The 20602-nt window shown below is 35.4% G+C and overlaps 1 protein-coding gene and 2 long non-coding RNA genes across 4 annotated transcripts; 1 reads left to right on the top strand and 2 right to left on the bottom strand.

The window, feature by feature from the left end:
* Positions 1–1775: 1775 nt before the first annotated feature.
* LOC115969345 (NADP-dependent D-sorbitol-6-phosphate dehydrogenase-like) lies at positions 1776–6851 on the bottom strand. Its single transcript, XM_031088967.1, has 6 exons — positions 6605–6851; positions 4321–4415; positions 4065–4182; positions 3257–3389; positions 2427–2646; positions 1776–2226 (listed from the first exon to the last, which is right to left on the bottom strand). Exons 1-6 carry the CDS (start codon positions 6762–6764, stop codon positions 1996–1998), a joined length of 957 nt encoding a protein of 318 aa, XP_030944827.1. The 5' UTR covers positions 6765–6851; the 3' UTR covers positions 1776–1995.
* A 2185-nt stretch (positions 6852–9036) lies between these two features.
* On the top strand, positions 9037–10913 carry LOC115969602. Of its 2 annotated transcripts, none has more exons than XR_004087012.1 (4): positions 9037–9395; positions 10050–10177; positions 10309–10429; positions 10547–10913. It is a non-coding gene; the product is annotated as an uncharacterized LOC115969602 (long non-coding RNA). The 2 variants fall into 2 exon arrangements; XR_004087011.1 differs by having other exon boundaries at positions 10289–10429.
* Positions 10914–12598: 1685 nt separating this feature from the next.
* On the bottom strand, positions 12599–13894 carry LOC115969428. Its single transcript, XR_004086965.1, has 3 exons — positions 13510–13894; positions 13263–13310; positions 12599–13087 (listed from the first exon to the last, which is right to left on the bottom strand). It is a non-coding gene; the product is annotated as an uncharacterized LOC115969428 (long non-coding RNA).
* Positions 13895–20602: the final 6708 nt, after the last annotated feature.

Genomic DNA, 20602 nt, shown 5'->3' with positions numbered 1-20602 from the left:
ACCTAGTTTTCTTCATCCAGGTAGTTGGTTTCCCCATGGGCTTGAGTCCGTGGACCATGCAATGCCTTGGTTCTGTCCAAAACCTAGTTTTCCTCATCCAGGTAGTTGGTTTCCCCATAGGCTTGACCCCATGGACCATGCAATGCCTTGGTTCTGTCCAAAACCTAGTTTTCTCTTTGTGTGGGATCTTGGTTTTAGGGGAGTTAGCTCCTCAGCCAAGCCCCTAGAGTTTATCCATATGATTAACGCTATCAAGTGCCTAGTTTGCTCTTTACGGGGGACCTTGGTTTTAAGGGAGTTAGCTCCTCAGCCAAGCCCCTAGTCAAGAAACGTAGCCCCTAGCAGAACTTTATACTAGAACTCTATAACCAACGGTTAGAAATAACGAAGAAACTCTATCGACCCACATCCTATACCAACACACAAGCCTTTCCCACAGACGGCGCCAATTGTAAGGACGCGATTCGTGGCGGACCTTAACGGTGTCGGGTTCGCACGTAAAAAGGCCCAAACAATATCATTTGTAGAGCTTGGGTTTGGAAGGCTAGGCCTTGATCGACAGGCGGTGGGTTTTTCGCGGTGTTCATACAAGGTTAAGTTTTCCTTCACCCCTGGAGTCTTTCTCCTGGAAGTGGGCTGGGAGGCTCTGGTTTTTGGCCATTTTTCCCTGCCTCTTCTTTAGATTACTTATTTTTCCTTTTATATTTGCCTGCGTTCATTGTCCTTCGTCCATGTATAGGGTCAACCTTTCCAAGATTGATACTTGTCCCATCAGCCCATATTCAAAGTCATTGGGGGTGGTTGTAAAAGTCAAAAAATGCGGCTCTGTCAGGTTCAGAGCATTGAATGTCAGTAAGGGCAGCTTTCCCTGGATATTTTAGATCTTTCTTCCAAGTTTCAGTCCTATACCGTTTTTACCCCTCTTTCAGGGGGGACTTTGGGTCTGCCGAGAACTGAGCTGTTCTCGGCGGTATCCATAGGCTATTTTGTCGAGTTTGGGCCATAGCCTTCCTCGGCTTGGGCCTTTGGATTCTCCCCGGGTAGATGCGCTTGGCCCATAAATCATTTGGGCCCCACACTATCTTAGAAGTCGTTTTGGATTGGTCATTAGAATAGAATATTTCAATATTAGTGTACTATTTCAAAATTATATATCTTAGAAGTCGTTTTGGATTGGTCATTAGAATAGAATATTTCAATATTAGTGTACTATTTCAAAATTATATATCTATACTATTGTTTAAGGGGTTTCCTCTATTTATGATTCACATTTTTTTGATTCAAAAATGTTCCTACACTCCTATGTTTAAGGAGAGACAAAATTAAAGGACAATCCGGTAAAAATACAACTCTAACTCCCACTAAAACATTACCTAAAAAATAAGGTCACTCTTCTATTGATTTTCAAATTGCTTAATCAACTTATAAATTAGATTTTCAAAATAAAAATTATATATAAAAAATAAAGAAACAGTTTTTTTTTTTGGCTATAAAATAGGACCACTAAGCTTAACGTTTTCACTTTTTCTTCCTCAAATAGTGTGTATATATATATAAAGGTGGGTTAAAGTTAGTAACTTAGATACCTTCTTTCTTTTTCTTTTTCTTTTTCTTTTAAAAAAAAAAAAAATAAGCCATAGAATTTCAACGTTTGCATTTTCCTTTAGGCTCCATTTGAATCTTGAGAAGAGTAAGGGAAGTGAAAATGATCTACTTGAAGATAAATTCATCAAGATATATCAAGGAATATCCTTCCCATTTTCTCATTGCTTCCATTACATAGCAGAGGGTACTTAAAGAATTCACATTACAAGGCCAAAGTCAAATTAAAGATCATAACATCAAAGAATTTCACATGATGGAGTTTTGGCTCTCATGCACGATCTAAAAGTTCTTAAACTCCTCTTATTGCCAGACTAAAATCACTAGGATGTTCAATAGCTCATGTTCCCTTAACACTTGAGGATGAGCAATTACTAGAATATTGGACATACTTTATGCGTACACATCTATGCCCCAATACTTGCCGGGTTGATTGGTCCGATATTTCCTATCTATAGTTTTGATCAAGTCCATGTCCTCTTTGGTCAGCTTAAAGTCAAAAACTTGGAAATTCTCTCTGAGTCTCTCAAGTTTTGATGTCTTTGGAATGACAACTGTGTTCCTTTGAATGTTCCACCGAAGAACAATCTGAACCACACTCTTTTTGTACTTCTTAGCCAGACCCTGAAAGAAGAAAACATTAGACTACTCATCTTTGATGAACTCTCCTATTTGGTTGAGCTTATTTTCATCATAAAAGAGAATGTATTGTTTTAAAGTATCATCTGTACTTTTATGCAACACACAAAATAAACTAAATAAGCCAATGAAACTAAGTTCATCCAAATGAACACTCTCAGGCAATGTATGAAGAGTGAACTTACTTTGAGAATTGGCTCATCCAAACATGAATCTGAACCAAACAATTCAGTGTTGGCCACAGAACCGCCTAGAGGAGTGTGGGCTGTAGCACAAATCCCATGCTTTCTACAGAATTTGACCAGAGAATCACGCTGGAAGTAAGGGTGACTTTCAAACTGGTTCACTGCTGGCTTTACTTTGGAATAAGCTAAGCAATCTCTGGTTAGAAAGATGTCATAGTTACTGCAAATAAGAATAGCACATTTCAATCAAATTCTTTGATAACAAAGGAATATATACTAAAAAGTCTGGAAAATAAAATATAGTCATGATCCTCTCAATTTGACTTGGAATGGAAATAGTCAATTTCACAATTAAGATTTTATTTTCTAGATCTAACAGTATGCAAAGTGTTACGTCATTTAAAATTTTAAACATAAACGAATCCATTTCAAAATGAGAGGATCCTTTCTCTCCACTTAAATCCCTAACGTTCTCGTTAGGGTCCAATTTGTGGGGCAGTGTCTCTGAGCCCATATGGGGTTACTGGGCCGGCTCTGATACCATATGTAACATACCAAGGAAAAGCGTCAGCCATATCTGTACTATACCTAAAAAGACTAGTCACAATCAATGTTTCTTGTAATTGATAATAAATCCCAGTTTAACCCAGTATATGCCCAATATGGGACTCATCACACATATCACATAATTAATCAAATTGAGACATCACACATATTCACGAAAGTCACAAGAAATTATGCTGAGTTATTAAAGGGATGCATTATTCCCATGCCTCCAGAGGAAAGTAATTGGAAGTGTTAGAAGCTAGCTAGCTATAGGCCAGTTGCACCTGATCCCGATGCTACGAACCAGACCCATGGAAACAAGATCTTCCATATCATGCCAAGTAGTTTCCAAGGATATGGTTGTGTCTATGTCCAGCTCCTTATTCTCATCCAGTGCACTGGCAGTTGTGCCAACTCCTGCATGCATTTGGAATACAACAGATTGAGAAAAGTGTAAATCACCATACATGAGGGGACCATGATTCTAATTGCTTGTCAAGGGCCCAATAAAGCTAAAATGAACTCAAATTGATGGCATTACCAAAGTGCAGAATATCATTTATAACTAGACTGACAAAGTGACAAAAGAGAGGCAAGATATGGACATTTTAACCAGTGAACTAATAATAGTCTAGAAACCTCCGATCCCATCAAGTAATCTCATTTTACACACCCTTTTTCGTCTCATTCTGGTTTTGCTACTTTTTATCATGGAATAAACCCAACAAAACATTATTTAAGTTACTGTAAGTCAAATAGTTTCTGTTTTTGAAGTCTCATTTTTACATCATATTGTATTTGATTTCTAGCCAAGCAATGCTACTGGCACCTCTCTCTATATTTTTTTTCAATATTTTTGTAACTTGTTAAAGTGGCAAGTTCTGATTGAACTAACTTTGCTTTCACATGTGTACACTACTGCCGGTATTTTTATTATATACCGATCACAACAAACCCCTCACTAGTTGCAAAAAAAAAGTTTTTGACTTTAAATTTATTGTTTCGGGTTATGCAGCCATGAACTGTGGCCTCTACTACACTACACTGAAGACAAGGATACCAAATATGATGAAACAGGCAAGCAGGAAGTACCGGTATGGCTGGTGGCTATAGGGAAGTGAAGAAGGTACAGATCCAGATAATCTAACTGAAGCTTCGTCAGACTGTCTTTACAGACCTCCACAACATGCCCATGGTCTGAATTCCACAGCTGCAATTAGGACATAAAAAAGCCAAGAAAACTTTGTTCATTTTGCTTGAATTTATGAGATAATTAAGCAATTATAGTCTGATACTAAATCAAAAAATAAAATAAATTTTTTTTAATTATAAATGAAGTTAAACTGGCCTTGGTGGTAATGAAAAGATCTTCCCTCTTGACAAGCTCAGTCCGAAATGCTTCTGCAAGTGCCTCCCCAAGTTCTGCTTCACTCTTGTAGTGAGCTGCAAAGCAACCAACCTTGTCAACTGGATCTAGATCAGGCACCATAGCTAGGGCTATTGCACCATGCATTTATTAGAGGAAAAAGTTGAAAAGATTACACGGTTAAAAAGTTAAAAGTTTTGATCCAAATATTAAAATTAAAAGTAAATTTTTTTAACTTTTAATCTCTTTTAATCTCTGTCATCATAAGTTCTATTGCATGGTAATATTGCAAGGTCTCAATCCATTGTTAACTAACCATTGTTTATCTTATGAACGACTCAAAATGAATCAATGAATTTAATAACACAAAATTTGTATTTCACTTCATACTTCATCAATTGCACTATGCATGCATATATATATATATATATATATATATTTTTTTTTTTTCCATTTACTTTTTGGTTATTTATAAAGAAAGATAAAAGAATATGTGACAAATTGTTTTTAGTGAAACATAAAAAGTTGGACAAAGAATAAAAACTCTATTAGAACATTCTTAGCAACCTAACCAAGTGCATTTTTATAGTCAAAATTGACCGTCACTCTAACATTGTGGTTGGTTGTGAGGGGCGAGAAAAAAGAAAAGAAAAGAGGTAGGAAAGAAATTGGTAGTAAGGGAAATGAAAATATGTTTGGAAATGAAGGGAGGAGGAAAAAAAAGATAGAAAAATATATTAATCTTTCATCTGTTTAATTTGCATAGGAAAGGGAAGTGGAAAGAAAAATTTATATATTTTACTTTCTATGCCCACATGAATTTAAAGGGGATAAAAACTCATGGAAAAATATAATTTTTTAGTCACGAAAACTCAAAGAAAGAGTCTATAAACATAAAAAAATTTCACATTTGTCGATGTGATTTATTATTAATAGATAAAAAAGTTATATCAATAGTAGACTTAAATAAAAATTAGTGCAAACTTATCAAATCAATTGTCAGTTTTTTTGTAAACATGGGATTTAGATCAGGTGCAATACAATACTTAGGGTATTGTACTTAATGCAATTGTAATCCATGGCTAAAATTGAAAGTTGAAATATATTAAGGGAAAGTTAAAAAGTAAAAACTATAAAAAAAAATTGTGAGAGAAAGTGGGTGAATTGCATAAGCTGCAATACCCAATCCGTGAAAATGACATTGTTCAGACCAAATATGTGATAGTACACATTTTCATTGCATTGTTTCTTTCTATTTCTGCCCAAATCGGACGAAGAACAAAAGGTGGGTGATGACGTTGAGAATTGTCACCAATAAGTCACACCGTACTCGCGAGTCAATGAACCTGCACAACAAGAACGAACGGAAGAAGAACCCTTACAGAGCACCGGTGTGGTGCCGGCCAAAAGCCCTTCAAAGGTCAAGTCAGAATTCGTCCCTTGAGTTATTTTGAGGCGTTAGAGAGGGTCAAATCATCTTACCTTGATTTGCGTGAATATTACTCCTTTTTATAGTGGTAGAGAGTTGCTTTTCTTCTTAACCTCCAGATCTTTCCAATATGGGACTTTGATACAATTTCCCTTATTGGATCTTAGGGCTTTTCTAGGCAAATAGAGATTTCGGATCATGGGCCCTTACCATGTCTGTCTGCGATGGGCCTTCAGAGCGCGTGGGCCCATCTTTACAAAGACCAAACAGTACCCATCCGTCAGGCCCATTAAGATAGGCCCATCAGACTAAATTTTACTATCTTCAGTGGGCTTCATAGATTTGATGTCTTTACTTTTCTTTTCTCTCGTATCAACCAAATAAGGCAATGCGTTTTTGGATCTAAAATTATCTATATTAACATATTTTTGTCGCTATTACCTGATATACGATTCAACGACTTAAACAATCATATGATTCATATTGCTTCAACAACATAACACTATTCTCTCAAAATGAAAAGAAAAGACCTTCAACTAGTATTTTGGCCTATACCATAAAACCCTCACAATATATAGTAACAAGTGTCCATTGTAGGAACTAGCTTCAAACTTCAGCTAGATTAACTAGAACGTACTTGGAAGCAAAATTGAAAATAATCAGTTTGCTTATAACTTCTAACGTCTTAAATTGCCCACAGTTTGCCTGTTATTTCACAAATCAAATAAGTAAGTTAGACCTTAGAAGAAGAATACAATGTAATCACAATGAGTAGCTGAAAACACAGAAGAAATGTTCCACATATACAATAAGCTACAAGTGATGAGTGAAAGTTACCAGCACAGTCGAAATGGCGATAACCAATCTTGATGGCATTGATAATGAGGTCTCTCATTTCATTTTTTTCCATGCGCCAAACGCCTAGGCCGATTATCGGCATCTGGAAGCCATTGTTGAGTGTAATTGCCATTTCTTCTGGCCCTCCAAACTGACCCATTGTAATCTGATATACCTCTATGCTATGCTCCAATGAAGCCTTATGCACTAGAAGAGGTGCATGGCTCTACCGTTTAAATATTGAGAGAGTCTCAATGGTAGCCACTGTCTCACTAATGGCACAAGAATAATGTACCTACCACCAACAGGGGAAATATCCATATGGGTAGTGTTTGGTAAACAGAAACTAATTTACATAATTTTACACACAACCTCATAAGTAACTAAAATTGTGACTTGAATAATGTACCTACCCCTGCTAGGTTCTAGGAGAAATATCCACCTAGGTAGTGTTTGTTACACAGAAACTATTTTACATAGTTTTATACACACTTTTGAAAGCAATTGTAATCTTGACTTGAATCAAGTGACAATTTCAGTTGCTTTTGAGGGTGTGTAAAATGGTACTATGACATCCTAGATTTGATTTGGATATTTTCTAAGTGTATTGTGCAGGTGTGTATTGAGTCTCACATCTGTCATTTATTGGGTAGATCTAGCTTGGATTTATTAATAACTACAAAAAACTTTAATTGTAACTAATCATTTTGAGGTATAGCACAAATGTAGCTAATACTTTTCCTTAAGTCATTACAAAAAGTTTAACTCTATCTTTTACAAATATAAAGTAAAACAATTTGTATATTACAAGTTTAACTCTATCTTTTACATCAGTTACATGCAATCAATATCTCATATTTGATGGGAACCACACTTGTGAATCATATATACTAGGACACACTGGTTACGTGCAAACTAATTACAAATATAATACAGTTTGTATGCAATAAGTTTAACAATATATATCTTTTATATTAGTTACATACTTACATGCCATCAATGTCTCCTATTTGATGAGAACCACCCCTGTATAACAGGAACCACACATTGATAATTGATTGCACGCAAACCAATGCAAAAGATTCTACATTCCAAGTGGTGAAGGACAATGTCTTTTTTTCTTTCTTTTTTTGGGTAAAAAAGGACAATGTCTTGTTTTTTAAAGGAACCAAAAAAAAACAAGAGGACAATGTCAGTAGACCATGATTTGGCCATACGTGGTTTTCACTTGTAAGTTCTAACCTTATTAACATTTTCCAATTAGAGTAATGTCAGGTATATTGCAAATCTTACTATACTTATAAACTGTGCCAACTTTTTAATATGAACAAAAAATATTAAGTTTCAATTGTATTTTGTGTATAAACTATAGATTGTATATAAAAGTCCTTTATATAAGCCTGAAGATCAAATTCTAACAGTACACAAATACAGTATAGTGTGTAATACAACAATACAATATGTACTGCAAACTAGCACATAGCTGATAGCTCTATACAATAATGAAGCACAAGAAAATGAAAAAAAAATTACCTATCGATCAATTTTACTACATTAGCTATACAAAATTGAGAGACAGAAGATTCAAACCTGGTTCCTTAATAAATGAGAACAAATTATGTCATTGAGGATCTTCATATTCAATTATATTATCACATTAGTTTATAAGTTTTTTTATAATAGCAAATAAACTTTGTGATTCGCCGATGGAAGTTGGTTCAGTTAATAAGGCTCGAACACTTTGCTCAAAAGACCTAAGTTCGAGTTTTGTTGCTAACCGTCCTCTTTTAGTGAACGATTTATAGGTCTAATATAAGTCTTCTTTGAAACCTACCCTCATCTAAACTTATTTTTACCACAAAAAAAAACCTTTGTGATTCATTTATCATTTTTCTTCAAAAATTAGTGAGGTGTTTAATATTGTTATTTAAACAATATTTTTCATTGATTAAATACCACAACACATATTTTTACAATATTCCCTAACTTAAACATAGTTTCACAACACTTTTTATTTTTTTTTATTTTTATGGGTATTTTCACAACACTTCGTCGTCGCCAAACTGCCTGCAACTTTCTTGAGCTTGGGGTGAGCCATACAGACAGACATTGTCTTAAATCAGTCAGGCCCAACTCAATTATTGTAGCTCCTGCATTTATTAATTGCACAGCAGCAATAATTCACGTTTAAAGTTTTTTTTTTTTTTTTGGAGAGTGGAAACAATCAAACAAAGACATGTGAGGTACAGCCTACAGCCCTCAGCAACATCCAGAAAGATAGTGCTTGTCGACCAAAATCAAAGGAAACGTGTTCGTCTTGCAAAAAAAAAAGAAATAGAAATAATAAAATAATAATAAATATAATTTTTTTTTTTTTGAGAAACCACCCCAGGGAAAGGGGATCCCGTTCCTCTCCATTTCAAAGTGAAATGGAGAGGGTCCAGTTCACGGTGGAGATTTTTCTAGAAATGATCCACGTTCATAAACGCGCCACGTCATAACTTAACCCACTAAACCCAAACCACACTTAACTACGCTTAAACTAGAGACTCTTTTAACTTAACCTGATCCTTCAGCTACCCAAAAAAGCAAATAACTCCCTCTTCCTTCAGATCTTTCTCTACCCAAAATTCAAAAACTCTCTCTCACCATTGCTCAATCTCCATGGTTACAGCTAGCAGCCACTGCGTCCTACACCTTCACTACCGGCGGAGTTCCGGTACATTCCTGTCTCTCTCCTTCGGCCGCTGGAGGTGTTATCGTCGGTGCCACCACCATTGGTGGCCGTCGGGTCCTCCTCTCTTTCTCTTTATTGTCGTTTATCTTTTATTTTTTCTTTTTGTTTCTCTTTTTATTTGCCTTTTAGAATTGACTGAATCCCTTAGAGTTTTGTTTAGTGATTGGGTTTCCTTTTGAGTATAAAGCTTGATGATGTGCTTTGGGTTTGAAAAATTGGGGCTTTTGGGTACAGCCGAATGTGTTTTGATCAAGTATCTGCCTGTAGTTGTTGTGTGGTGTTGTCTTTGACATCAGTCCAAAAATTATGTTGCTTGGTCATGAGCTCATGATGTATGCTAAAAATCATTATGAAATTTCTCCCTTTTTTTTCCTAATTTTTTTAGGTATCTGTTCTTTTTCTAAATTTGGATTGACTATGCAGATGGGTATTTTTCTAGTGGATAATATATTTTGTTTCTTGTAGTTCATTTTAAAGATATAAACTGTGGCTCTTGATAGGTAATGAGGTACAGTGTTTGTGAGCTTAGAATTCTTGATTTGTTATGCACAACTGGTTTTCTAAGCTATATTGCACTCTTATTTGCTTATCAAAAAGTTTTTTCCCTCCTTTCTTGATTTCTTTTAGTCTGAAGGTTTTATTATGTCTTTTCCAACTAGTGGTATATGTTGATTTAGTGCTGACATCTAGAGATTTCTATTTATGTAGGTGTTAGAAGTTGACAGTAAGAATGTAAAAGCTCTGTACAGGAGAGCACAAGCATACATACAACTTGTTGATTTGGATCTGGCAGAACAGGATATCAAAAAGGCTCTTGAGATAGACCCAGACAACAGGTATGTTCACTAATTTTGTCAATAATGGGCTATGTTTTCTTGTCAACTGGAAAAGGTTGTGTTATCTTCAGTACAATTCACTCAATTCAGGGTTTTAGTCATTTACATTAGGATGTTGGTTGTGTTGTCAGGGATGTGAAGCTGGAGTCCAAGATTTTGAAGGAGAAAGTGAGAGAGTATGACAAGAAGAATGCCCAGTTTTATGGCAGCATCTTTGCAAAGATGAACAAATTAGAGCAAGCAAGATCAGCAGTAAGTTCACCAACCCCAACCTTTATAAACATTGTCTTTTGTCTGGATTTATTACTCTAGTTTGATATGTCTTTGAAGTCATTCATTAGTGATTGCTTTTGTGTCTTGTATGAGCAGAATACACCGCAAAAGCAGGAGCCAGTGCCAATGATAATTGACAGCAAGGTCTAAACAGCTACAGTTTAAGAATTGAGGTTGTGGTTTTTTTTTTTTTTTTTTTTGAGAAACAATTGAGGTTGTGTTAGATTCAGTGAACAGTTATGGAATGTAGATTAGTGGAGTGGTACCAAATTAACCAGTGAGATGTATTATCCTTCTAATAAAAGTGGTCATTTTATGCTTGCAATGGTCTACTTGCATTATCAGTTTGTCACTGTCCTCACTACAATATAAGAATTGAGGTTGTGTTGGATGTGTTGAAGCCTGGTTTACCCTTTGCCTGAACATTGTTCTTGTTAGAAAGCACCTGATGTCCCTTGTTTGTTTCTTTGCTTCAACTTTTCTGCTTTCATTTTTTTCTCTTTTGAAACCCTTATTTAAGGGTAAAATACAAACAATGTTATCCTTTTCAAAGACAGTTGAAAAACCTTAATATTTGCCCCCTGTTAAGATGGACAAAGTATCACATTCAAGTTTCAACCAGAATGTCCCGAGTAAAAAGTAGCACCCCAATAGCACTCTAGACTAAAAAAAAAGGCAGGGGTTCTCCACAAACTTTGATAGGGCTTTTGTAACATTTGACTGGCACAACTCGATGGTCTTGACTTGATCTTGAACTACAAAATTTGATATAGAATCCGTTATTTGCAAGCAATATTTGCCCCCTGCCTTGATCTTGAACTATAAATTTGATTTAGAATCCGTTATTTGCAAGCAATATTTGCCCCCTGCCGTATGTCGCTGATTGCTTGCTGCACTCCTAAATTTGGGAAATCAACAGCAAGGTTCTTCCCCTTTAATCAAATTGGTCCAATAACAACACTTCTGCATGTATGAAACCTATAAGAAGGGAATCTAATTTACAGATCTTTAGAGTTCACGTTTGGAACAACTTATCATGCAGAGCAAGTTACAATTCTTGTCAAAGCATATTGTCAATATCTACTATTTGCATTGAATCACATGAAGCAAATGCAATACTTACATTGAACCACTTGAATCAAATATGGTATCTAATACCATGAGACATCCAAAAGGATAAATGAATCAAATTCCAATCCAATTCTAAACATTTTAAAATTGGAATTGACAATCCAATTGCAATTTCAACTCCAATTCCCACTCCAAATCACACCCCTAAGTTAAAATAATGTTACGTCTAGAATATATGGCCATTCCCAAAGTTTAATTTATTAATTCTACAAAGAACGACAACCAGGTGTACAATAATCAGTAAAATGCTTGTGGTCAAGATGGAAAGGAATCAGATTATTGCTACAAATATTGAGCACCACTCAAGCCTAAAGAAGAGAATTGATAATTTTGCAGTGTAAAAACCGATAAGAACAAAGCCATAGTTGCCAAAATGTAGAGGGGATGAACAAAAGCATTAAAATTGGATATAGAGGTCTGGGTTCTAAATTTTACTATAGGGAAAAAGTTGCAATATAACTATTACAGGAACTGGCAATACCATGAAAAGAGCACAGCTATAACAATAAAAAGAAATTCTACTACAATAGAATGATGGATAAAGAGGGCAGCACCCAACAAGTGCTATTTTTGCTTAAGTCTGACTCTTGTCAATCACAAACTAGTTAAAGCATCTAATTTGAAACAACTAAACATGCCACAAAATCTTCAGAGATCCATCAATAATGATAAACATTGGCCCATCTAGGCAGGTGTAACAAAAACAAGTTGCAAAAAGACCAAAACTATGACTAATAAACTACTTAAGCTGCGGCACCCTTCCCCTTCTTCCTTTGGATCTTCTTCATACAGAACTCAAGTTCTTTTCCTTCCAAAATGTATCTGATAGAAAAAACAAATTGGTTTGGAAACAGAATAAGACGACACAAAACTGAATACAAAAGAAAAAATGTAAAAAATTTTGTGCTCACCCATCAGATCTACCACATTGTCCTGGTCGAGAAGAGATGCATGCCAACAGCCTACCGCCCCCAAACTGCTCTTTGATATGTGCATCAAGTGTATGACCTTGCTGATGCTTCTCTAGCTTCCTGGCGACATGGTTACTCTTTTTTGTATAACTCTCACTATCTGATCACTTGCTAAGCTTCACATCATGCACCTGCACTGCACATGCCTCAATATAGCCAAGTACACGCACCCTTTATCACCACAACAGGCACACCTCATCACACTACTAGGCACCACCCACACACTACTAAGCACAGCACACACACTAACTTAACAAAGTTTCTACATATATCCAAAACATATATTTTTCTACAAGATTTCACCAAAATGGTAGAACTTGTATAAAGAACTTATACAAGAGTGAGAACATGTGGTCTACACTAACAAAAAACAATCTAAAATTTAGCACTAATCCCCCTCCACCTCCAACAGCTGCCTTTTCTCGCTCTTGGTGATAGAACAATTAGCTCATAAGGACCGCCATTGTATAACCATTCATCAACGGCAGCAGCTTCCCATATTGGGTATAGCATCCATTTAATCATGCCATTCAACCTAACAAAATAACAAAGAGTGATTTCAATGATAAACTGATAACCATATATCAAAATTTCAAACTAACAGCAGGCACAAATGAAGCTATAAGATCACTATCACTACTAAATATGTAAATTTGTTGAGGGTTTAGCTTAGGAACTTCCACATTAAGAACTCAGCTAAAGGACCTTACCATACCACTGTACAGAGCTTTTACATTCTTACTGTCAACTTCTAACACCTACATAAATAGAAATCTCTAGATGTCAGCACTAAATCAACATATACCACTAGTTGGAAAAGACATAATAAAACCTTCGGCTAAAAGAAATCAAGAAAGGAGGGAAAAAACTTTTTGATAAGCAAATAAGAGTGCAATATAGCTTAGAAAACCAGTTGTGCATAACAAATCAAGAATTCTAAGCTCACAAACACTGTACCTCATTACCTATCAAGAGCCACAGTTTATATCTTTAAAATGAACTACAAGAAACAAAATATATTATCCACCAGCAAAATACCCATCTGCATAGTCAATCCAAATTTAGAAAAAGAACAGATACCTAAAAAAATTAGGAAAAAAAAGGGAGAAATTTCATAATGATTTTTAGCATACATCATGAGCTCATGACCAAGCAACATAATTTTTGGACTGATGTCAAAGACAACACCACACAACAACTACAGGCAGATACTTAATCAAAACACATTCGGCTGTACCCAAAAGCCCCAATTTTTCAAACCCAAAGCACATCATCAAGCTTTATACTCAAAAGGAAACCCAATCACTAAACAAAACTCTAAGGGATTCAGTCAATTCTAAAAGGCAAATGAAAAGAGAAACAAAAAGAAAAAATAAAAGATAAACGACAATAAAGAGAAAGAGAGGAGGACCCGACAGCCACCAATGGTGGTGGCACCGACGATAACACCTCCAGCGGCCGAAGGAGAGAGACAGGAATGTACCGGAACTCCGCCGGTAGTGAAGGTGTAGGACGCAGTGGCTGCTAGCTGTAACCATGGAGATTGAGCAATGGTGAGAGAGAGTTTTTGAATTTTGGGTAGAGAAAGATCTGAAGGAAGAGGGAGTTATTTGCTTTTTTGGGTAGCTGAAGGATCAGGTTAAGTTAAAAGAGTCTCTAGTTTAAGCGTAGTTAAGTGTGGTTTGGGTTTAGTGGGTTAAGTTATGACGTGGCGCGTTTATGTACGTGGATCATTTTTAAAAAAATCTCCACCGTGAACTGGACCCTCTCCATTTCACTTTGAAATGGAGAGGATCCGGATCCAGGGAAAGGGGGGAATAATAATAAATATAATAGAGGAAAGACGAAGGTCACTTTTGATTTTAAAAAATAAATAGAAATGAAGGGATTTTATACTGTTACTACCGACATAATAGTTTTTACCACCTATTCTACACCTAAATTTACAAATTATTATTAATTCTTATATAAGTTTGCTATTGATGAAATAAGAAATTAAATAAAAAATGTATAAAAAGCATTAAAAAAAAAGGCTGTCAAAAGTGAGTGTAGAAAAATAAAATCAGAATTTTTTTTTTTAGAAAGAGAGAGAGAGAGAGAGAGAAATAATCAGAATATTATACTAAGATTGTGGTGAAGAAAAATGTGAGTGTGTGACAACGGACAACATTGAAAAAAAAAAAATTAGAATCAAAATCTTTCATTTTATATTATTATTAGTGTAGGGGCAAAAATGAATAATCCAGCCCAAGCTAGATAAGAATGAGTTGGGATTGTTATAAACCCATAGGTAGTACTCATCCTTAAAAACCAACTTGCAGGGGGAGGATGTTCAAGAGTTAATAAATACATGTTTAAACTTATACTTAAGCAATGTGGGACACTAGGATCATAACATACCACCACGCTCTGCAGCCGACGTCCACGACGACTCACTCTAGCGACACTGACCCAATGATAGCCCTTTCTCTTTTGGTGGCTTTACTCACCTATCAGTTGTTTTAATCTAGTCTTTAGGTCACCCCCCTTGGGGATCCAACCACAAAACCGCAACTCATTTGATCTCATACTCAATGAGCTACGTTCGATTACTCGGAGTGATGGTTGGCTCTGATACCAAATGTTACAAACCCATGGGTAAAAAGTTTATGGGCGGCAATTCGTATTTGTGTGTCGGGTTTAGTTTGTGTTAACTCATGAGTATTTGACTATATAGGTGAACACTAACCCGACATGTTTATTAAACGGATCAAAATTCCTTAACCCTAACAAAACCCATTTATTAAATGGGTCAGTCGTGTTAACTTGTTTATCAGATTTTATCAAAATGAAAAAACAAACAAATAAATATTTTTAATATAAAATTCAAAACTAACAAGTAACCGCATCACAAATAATGATTCAAAACTAAAGTATATCTCAATATCACAAAGAATCAATCACAATATGTCAAAGAAAATAAATCACAACAACTAATAAGTTTATATACTTAAAGTTTGAAGGGTATATTGGTAAAATGTCATTTAATTAAACGGGTCAGACGGGTTAAACAGGTTCTATGTGTTCAACATTAACCCAACCCGTTTATTAAACGGGTCAGCCATGTCAACCTGAATATGACACAAACTAGTTAAGCCTCAACTCATAACCTACTAATTTTATGTCGTGTCGTGTTGGGTTCGCAAGTCGTGTCAAATTTTGCCATCTCTAAGTAAAACTCATCCTTGAAAACCGGCTTGCAAGGGGAGGGTGCCCAATAGTTTATAAACACATGTTTATGTTTATACTTAAGCAATATGGGACACTAGGATCATAACAAGGATGGAAGCCTAATACAATTAATTTGTAGAGGTGGATTGTCAAGGCCAACCCTTCAAGCCTTAGTAGCTTCATTTGGTAATTTAAAGAAAAAAAAATTTGGATAAGACTACAGTTTTAGTAGAGAATAATAGCAAGAAAAATAGAGATTCTTATTCAAGTTCTTCCTCAGGCTGGCCAAGGAGCCACAGTTCTTAGGATATACACTTCTCAATTTTTCTCTCCTTTTCTCTGTTTCTTCCTTCTTAGATTTTTCTGATCCCCTTTACAAGAGGATCTTCCTTTCTATATGTAGCTATTGGAATTGCATCCAAGCCTTCCACTTGGATGGTCGTTGATCCTTCCTTAGATGCTTGTGCTATCATTGCTTTGCTAGTGGTGGTAGAGTATGATGCATGCCGTGGGATACTGTTTAGGGGTTATTCTGTCATTAATGCAGTAAGTTTAGTTGGTACAGTGCATTTAATGTGAAGGTGATGGGTGCTTTATCTAGAAGCTTCCTTCTCTACTTGCTTGCACGTCTCTACTTCCTTTCTCGACCTTCAACTTTTATGGCCTTGGTGGTTTGTCTCCAGTCTCCTGAGAAGTGTCTGCTCCTCGGGCAGGCCGCCTTCCTTGGATTCACTGACTGGACTATCTTGATTGTGCTTGACCTGATCTAACGAATAGTTGGGCCCAACTGCTCCTCGAGTTGAGCCCATTTAAGTTTTGGTTTGATTGGTTGGTGTGGATCTAAAGTACAATTTTTTTCAATCTTAGATTTTTTGGCTAATTTGCAAATTACGCCCTTTAACTTTGACGTGTTTTCAGTTCAGTCTTTTAACTTATTTTCATTTTTGATGTAGTCCTTTTGACCAATCAGCACTATTAAGTCCACCAAAATGACTTTGTTTTCGAAAGTCAAAAATACTAAAATTAAGAGTTTGGACGGAACTAGAAAGAAGGACTGAAATGAACCCAAAAAAAAAAAAAAGCTTTGTGATCAGTTTGAATTATGTAGCGTTTTGATTTTTGAAGTGTTCAATTGGATTAATTCTTAATTCTCATATTTTCTTCCATAAGAAAAATGTTATTCATACTTTGAATTTAATAAAACCATTTCACTTTTGCCATCAAGTCCAGTTGTCTTAACTCAGTCAATTTAGTTTCGACCAGGTATGTGGTTAACTTTTTGGTCGTGGATTTCAGGACTTAAAGTGGCTTAATACTGGAGATTGTAGTATAAGACAAAGAACAAATATCCTTCATTTGATTTGATGATAATGTGCTGCATCTTGAAGGGTGGTTGCCGGCTCTTAACATCCATTTGGACCTGTACTACCATATGACTCCTGATGTTGAGAGCCACCCATAGCTTCAAGGATTGATTGGATGTTTTATCGTCTCATCAATCTTGGCAGTGTTTTCATTTAATATATTTTAGCACTCTGATTGAATGAATTATTTTAAGAGCTAGGCAGAGGGTGAAGTTATGGATTCAAGACACACTGGGTGCATGTGTAACTTATCATTTAATTTAATTTAATGTATTTTTTTTTAAAGGCGACTAAAACAAAGGCCTTTATAAGCAATCTTCCTCCACCCGTCCTCTTGTGGGGAGTAGTGTTTGGTTGGATGTAAATTGTGGTATGAGATGCATAGGACCTTTTAGAGTACTGAGTTATCGTGCCACACACCACATTCTTGAACTGGCCCTGGATAGGGTTACTTAGGGCAGTCATCTTAGCCATTTGTCACTTCATTTTAATGATCATCAAACTAGGATCTATTTGAGATCCAGTATCAGCATTACATCCATGATGGCTCACTCTAGTGACACTGACCGTCTCACTCGATGGTAGCCATTTCTCTTTTGGTGGCTCTACTCACCTATCAGTTATTTTAATTTAGTCTCTAGATCGCTCCCTTCAGGATCCAACCAAAAAACTGCAACTCATTTGATCTCATACTCAATGAGCTACATCTAATTACTCAGAGTGGTGGCTAGCTCTAATACCAAATGTTACAAACCCATGGGTAAAACTCACCCTTGAAAACTAGCTTGCAAGGTAAGGATGTCCAATAGCTTATAAATATGTGTTTAAGCTTGTACTTAAGCAATATGGGACACTAGGATCATAACAGGGATGGAGGCCTAATACAATTAATTTGTAGAGGTGGATTGTTAAGGCCAACCCTTCAAACCTTAGTAGCTTCGTTTGATAATTTAAAGAAAAAAAATTGGCTAAAACAACAGTTTTAGTAGAGAATAATAGCAAGGAAAATAGAGATTCTTATTCAAGTTCTTCCTTGGACTGGCCAAGAAGCTATAGTTCTTAGGATATACACTTCTTGGTTACATAGTTCTTAATTTTTCTCTCCCTTTCTTAGGAGGATCTTCATTTTTTATATATAGCTACTAGGATTGCATCCAAGCCTTCCACTTGAATGGTCGTTGATCCCTCCTTAGATACTTGTCTCATCACTACTTTGCTGGTGGTAGTAGAGTATGATGCACGCTGGGGGGTACTGTTCAGGGGTCATTTTGTCATTAATGCGGTAAGCTGAGTTAGTACAATGCATTTAATGTGGAGGTGATAGGTGCTTATCTAGAAGCTTCCTCCTCCCCTTATTTGCATGTCTCTACTTCCTTTCTTGGCCTTCAATTTTATGGCCTTTGTGGTTTGTCTCTGGTCTCCCAAGAAGTGTTTGCTCCTCGGGCTCCTTGGGCAGGCCGCCTTCATCTGTTCACTAATTGGATTATCCTGATTGTGCTTGCCCTGATCTGATGAATAGTTGGGCCCAGTTACTCCTCGGATTGAGCTCATTTGACGATCCTCCTTCTTCGGGCTTCCCTCTCCCACAACTAGTGTTATGTCCACACAATGCATTGTTAAATTGAGAATAGTATATAATTTAAAAATAATAATAATATAATTTAAATTGATAATAGAATATAAATTAAAAATAAATGTATTAAATTACTTTAAATTACATGACAAATGCACGCCATATAACATAAACCAAATATTATAATAGATTTTTAAGTAGTTAAAAATAAATAGCGAAGTGCCTGTTACATATATTATAACTTTTAATGTTGAGTTTTATTTGGAAAATTTTATTAAATCTAATTTTATATCTTCTAATTTTTCTAAATTTTTGGGACAATGAAAATTTGAGGTTTTGAGAGAATAGAGAAGAATGAATGGTCTCTTTTATCCATTATACTCTCTTTTAGTTAAATTTCCAAATAATGAAAGGATTAAATTCCCAAATAAGGGAATGAAAAAAATAGTCTAAAATAATTATTTACATTTTATTCATTTCTCTCCTCCCAAATGAAGTGTAAAAATCTTTTACCATATACATTTTGACCATACACCTATCAATTCATTAAATTGAGCCAAACAGACTAACCAAACATGTTGATTTAATTTTGTATTTAGCCTTATCAAATGTTGGATTAGAAAAGATTCATTGTTTCCATAGACAGTTTTGGGAAGAAAACATTGCCCATTGTCACACGTAGGGCTGTAAATGAACCAAGTTGTTTATGAACAACTCAGGCTCAGTTTGATAAAAGGCTCATTCTTGTTCGTTTGTTTATAAATAAGCCAAGTTTGAGCCTTAGTTTTAGGCTTGTTTGATAAACAAGCTGAGCCCAAGCAAAAAAAAAAAAAAAAAAAAAAATTGTTCATGAACAATAAGACTCGATACAAAACATGCCGAGCTTAGGTTTGTTTATAACTTGATATATGTTTACTAAAAAAACTTATTATTATGACATTACACGTATCTTAATAATAACATAATCCATATGAGACCACTTACCATTGCCCATTAATTTCTTTCCTCTAATTTTTTTTTAACACTTTCTCTAAACTGACCATGGAACACTTTTAGACTCAAGTTCCATATTATCCCCCCCCCCCCCCACAATCTTTGTAAATTTGTAAAATATGTTACTATGTAAGTCTTTCCGATTCAATATAAATGTAATTCTTTCTAGACTTCTAGTCTTTGCCTAACTTCACAATTCATTTCTATCAAAATTACAACTTCACAATCCAGTTATATCAAAACTAAGATTCTTATTTGTCACCCCCAATCTCTCTATCTAATATCTATCTTTTGCATTTGATAATGCAATTTTTTTGTATCCCAAGCTAAAAAGCTTGACTTGAGCTCGAGTTTGAACTTGATATTAAGGTCAAGCTTGGCTTGACTAATTATTCAAGCCGAGCTCGAGCTTTTTGACATTCTCATAAGCTTCAAACATTATTTTAAGGTTTGTCTCAAGCTTGAGCCAAACTTGAGCATTTGATTTTTATTGACGAGCCAAACTCAAACACGCACTACTTGACAAATCTTGACTCGTTCACAACCCTTCACACACCATGTATTTTGCAATTCAGATATGTCACTTGTCACAACTCACAACTATATTTGGCTACATAATAACTTAATACTAGCCTTAGTAAACTAATGGTTTATTCTTTAAAAAAAAAAAAAAAAAAAATCATTGAATCTCAAACCAATTGCCACTACAAATTCTTCTCATCTCACGCTTTGAATCTAAAACCTTCCTCATATTTTCTTCCGTAAGAAAAATGTTATTTATACTTTGAATTTAATAAAACCATTTAACAAACTTATGAGGGTGAATTACTTTGACAGTAGTTCTATCCCACATGAAAACAACAAGTATCATACATTACATTTTATTATAAAGATGATGCGATACATATAT

The sequence above is a fragment of the Quercus lobata genome, chromosome 11, assembly GCF_001633185.2.
Source record: "Quercus lobata isolate SW786 chromosome 11, ValleyOak3.0 Primary Assembly, whole genome shotgun sequence".
NCBI lineage: Eukaryota > Viridiplantae > Streptophyta > Magnoliopsida > Fagales > Fagaceae > Quercus > Quercus lobata.
Note: the sequence above shows the minus strand (reverse complement) of the source record. Positions and strands in the feature narration are given on the sequence as shown.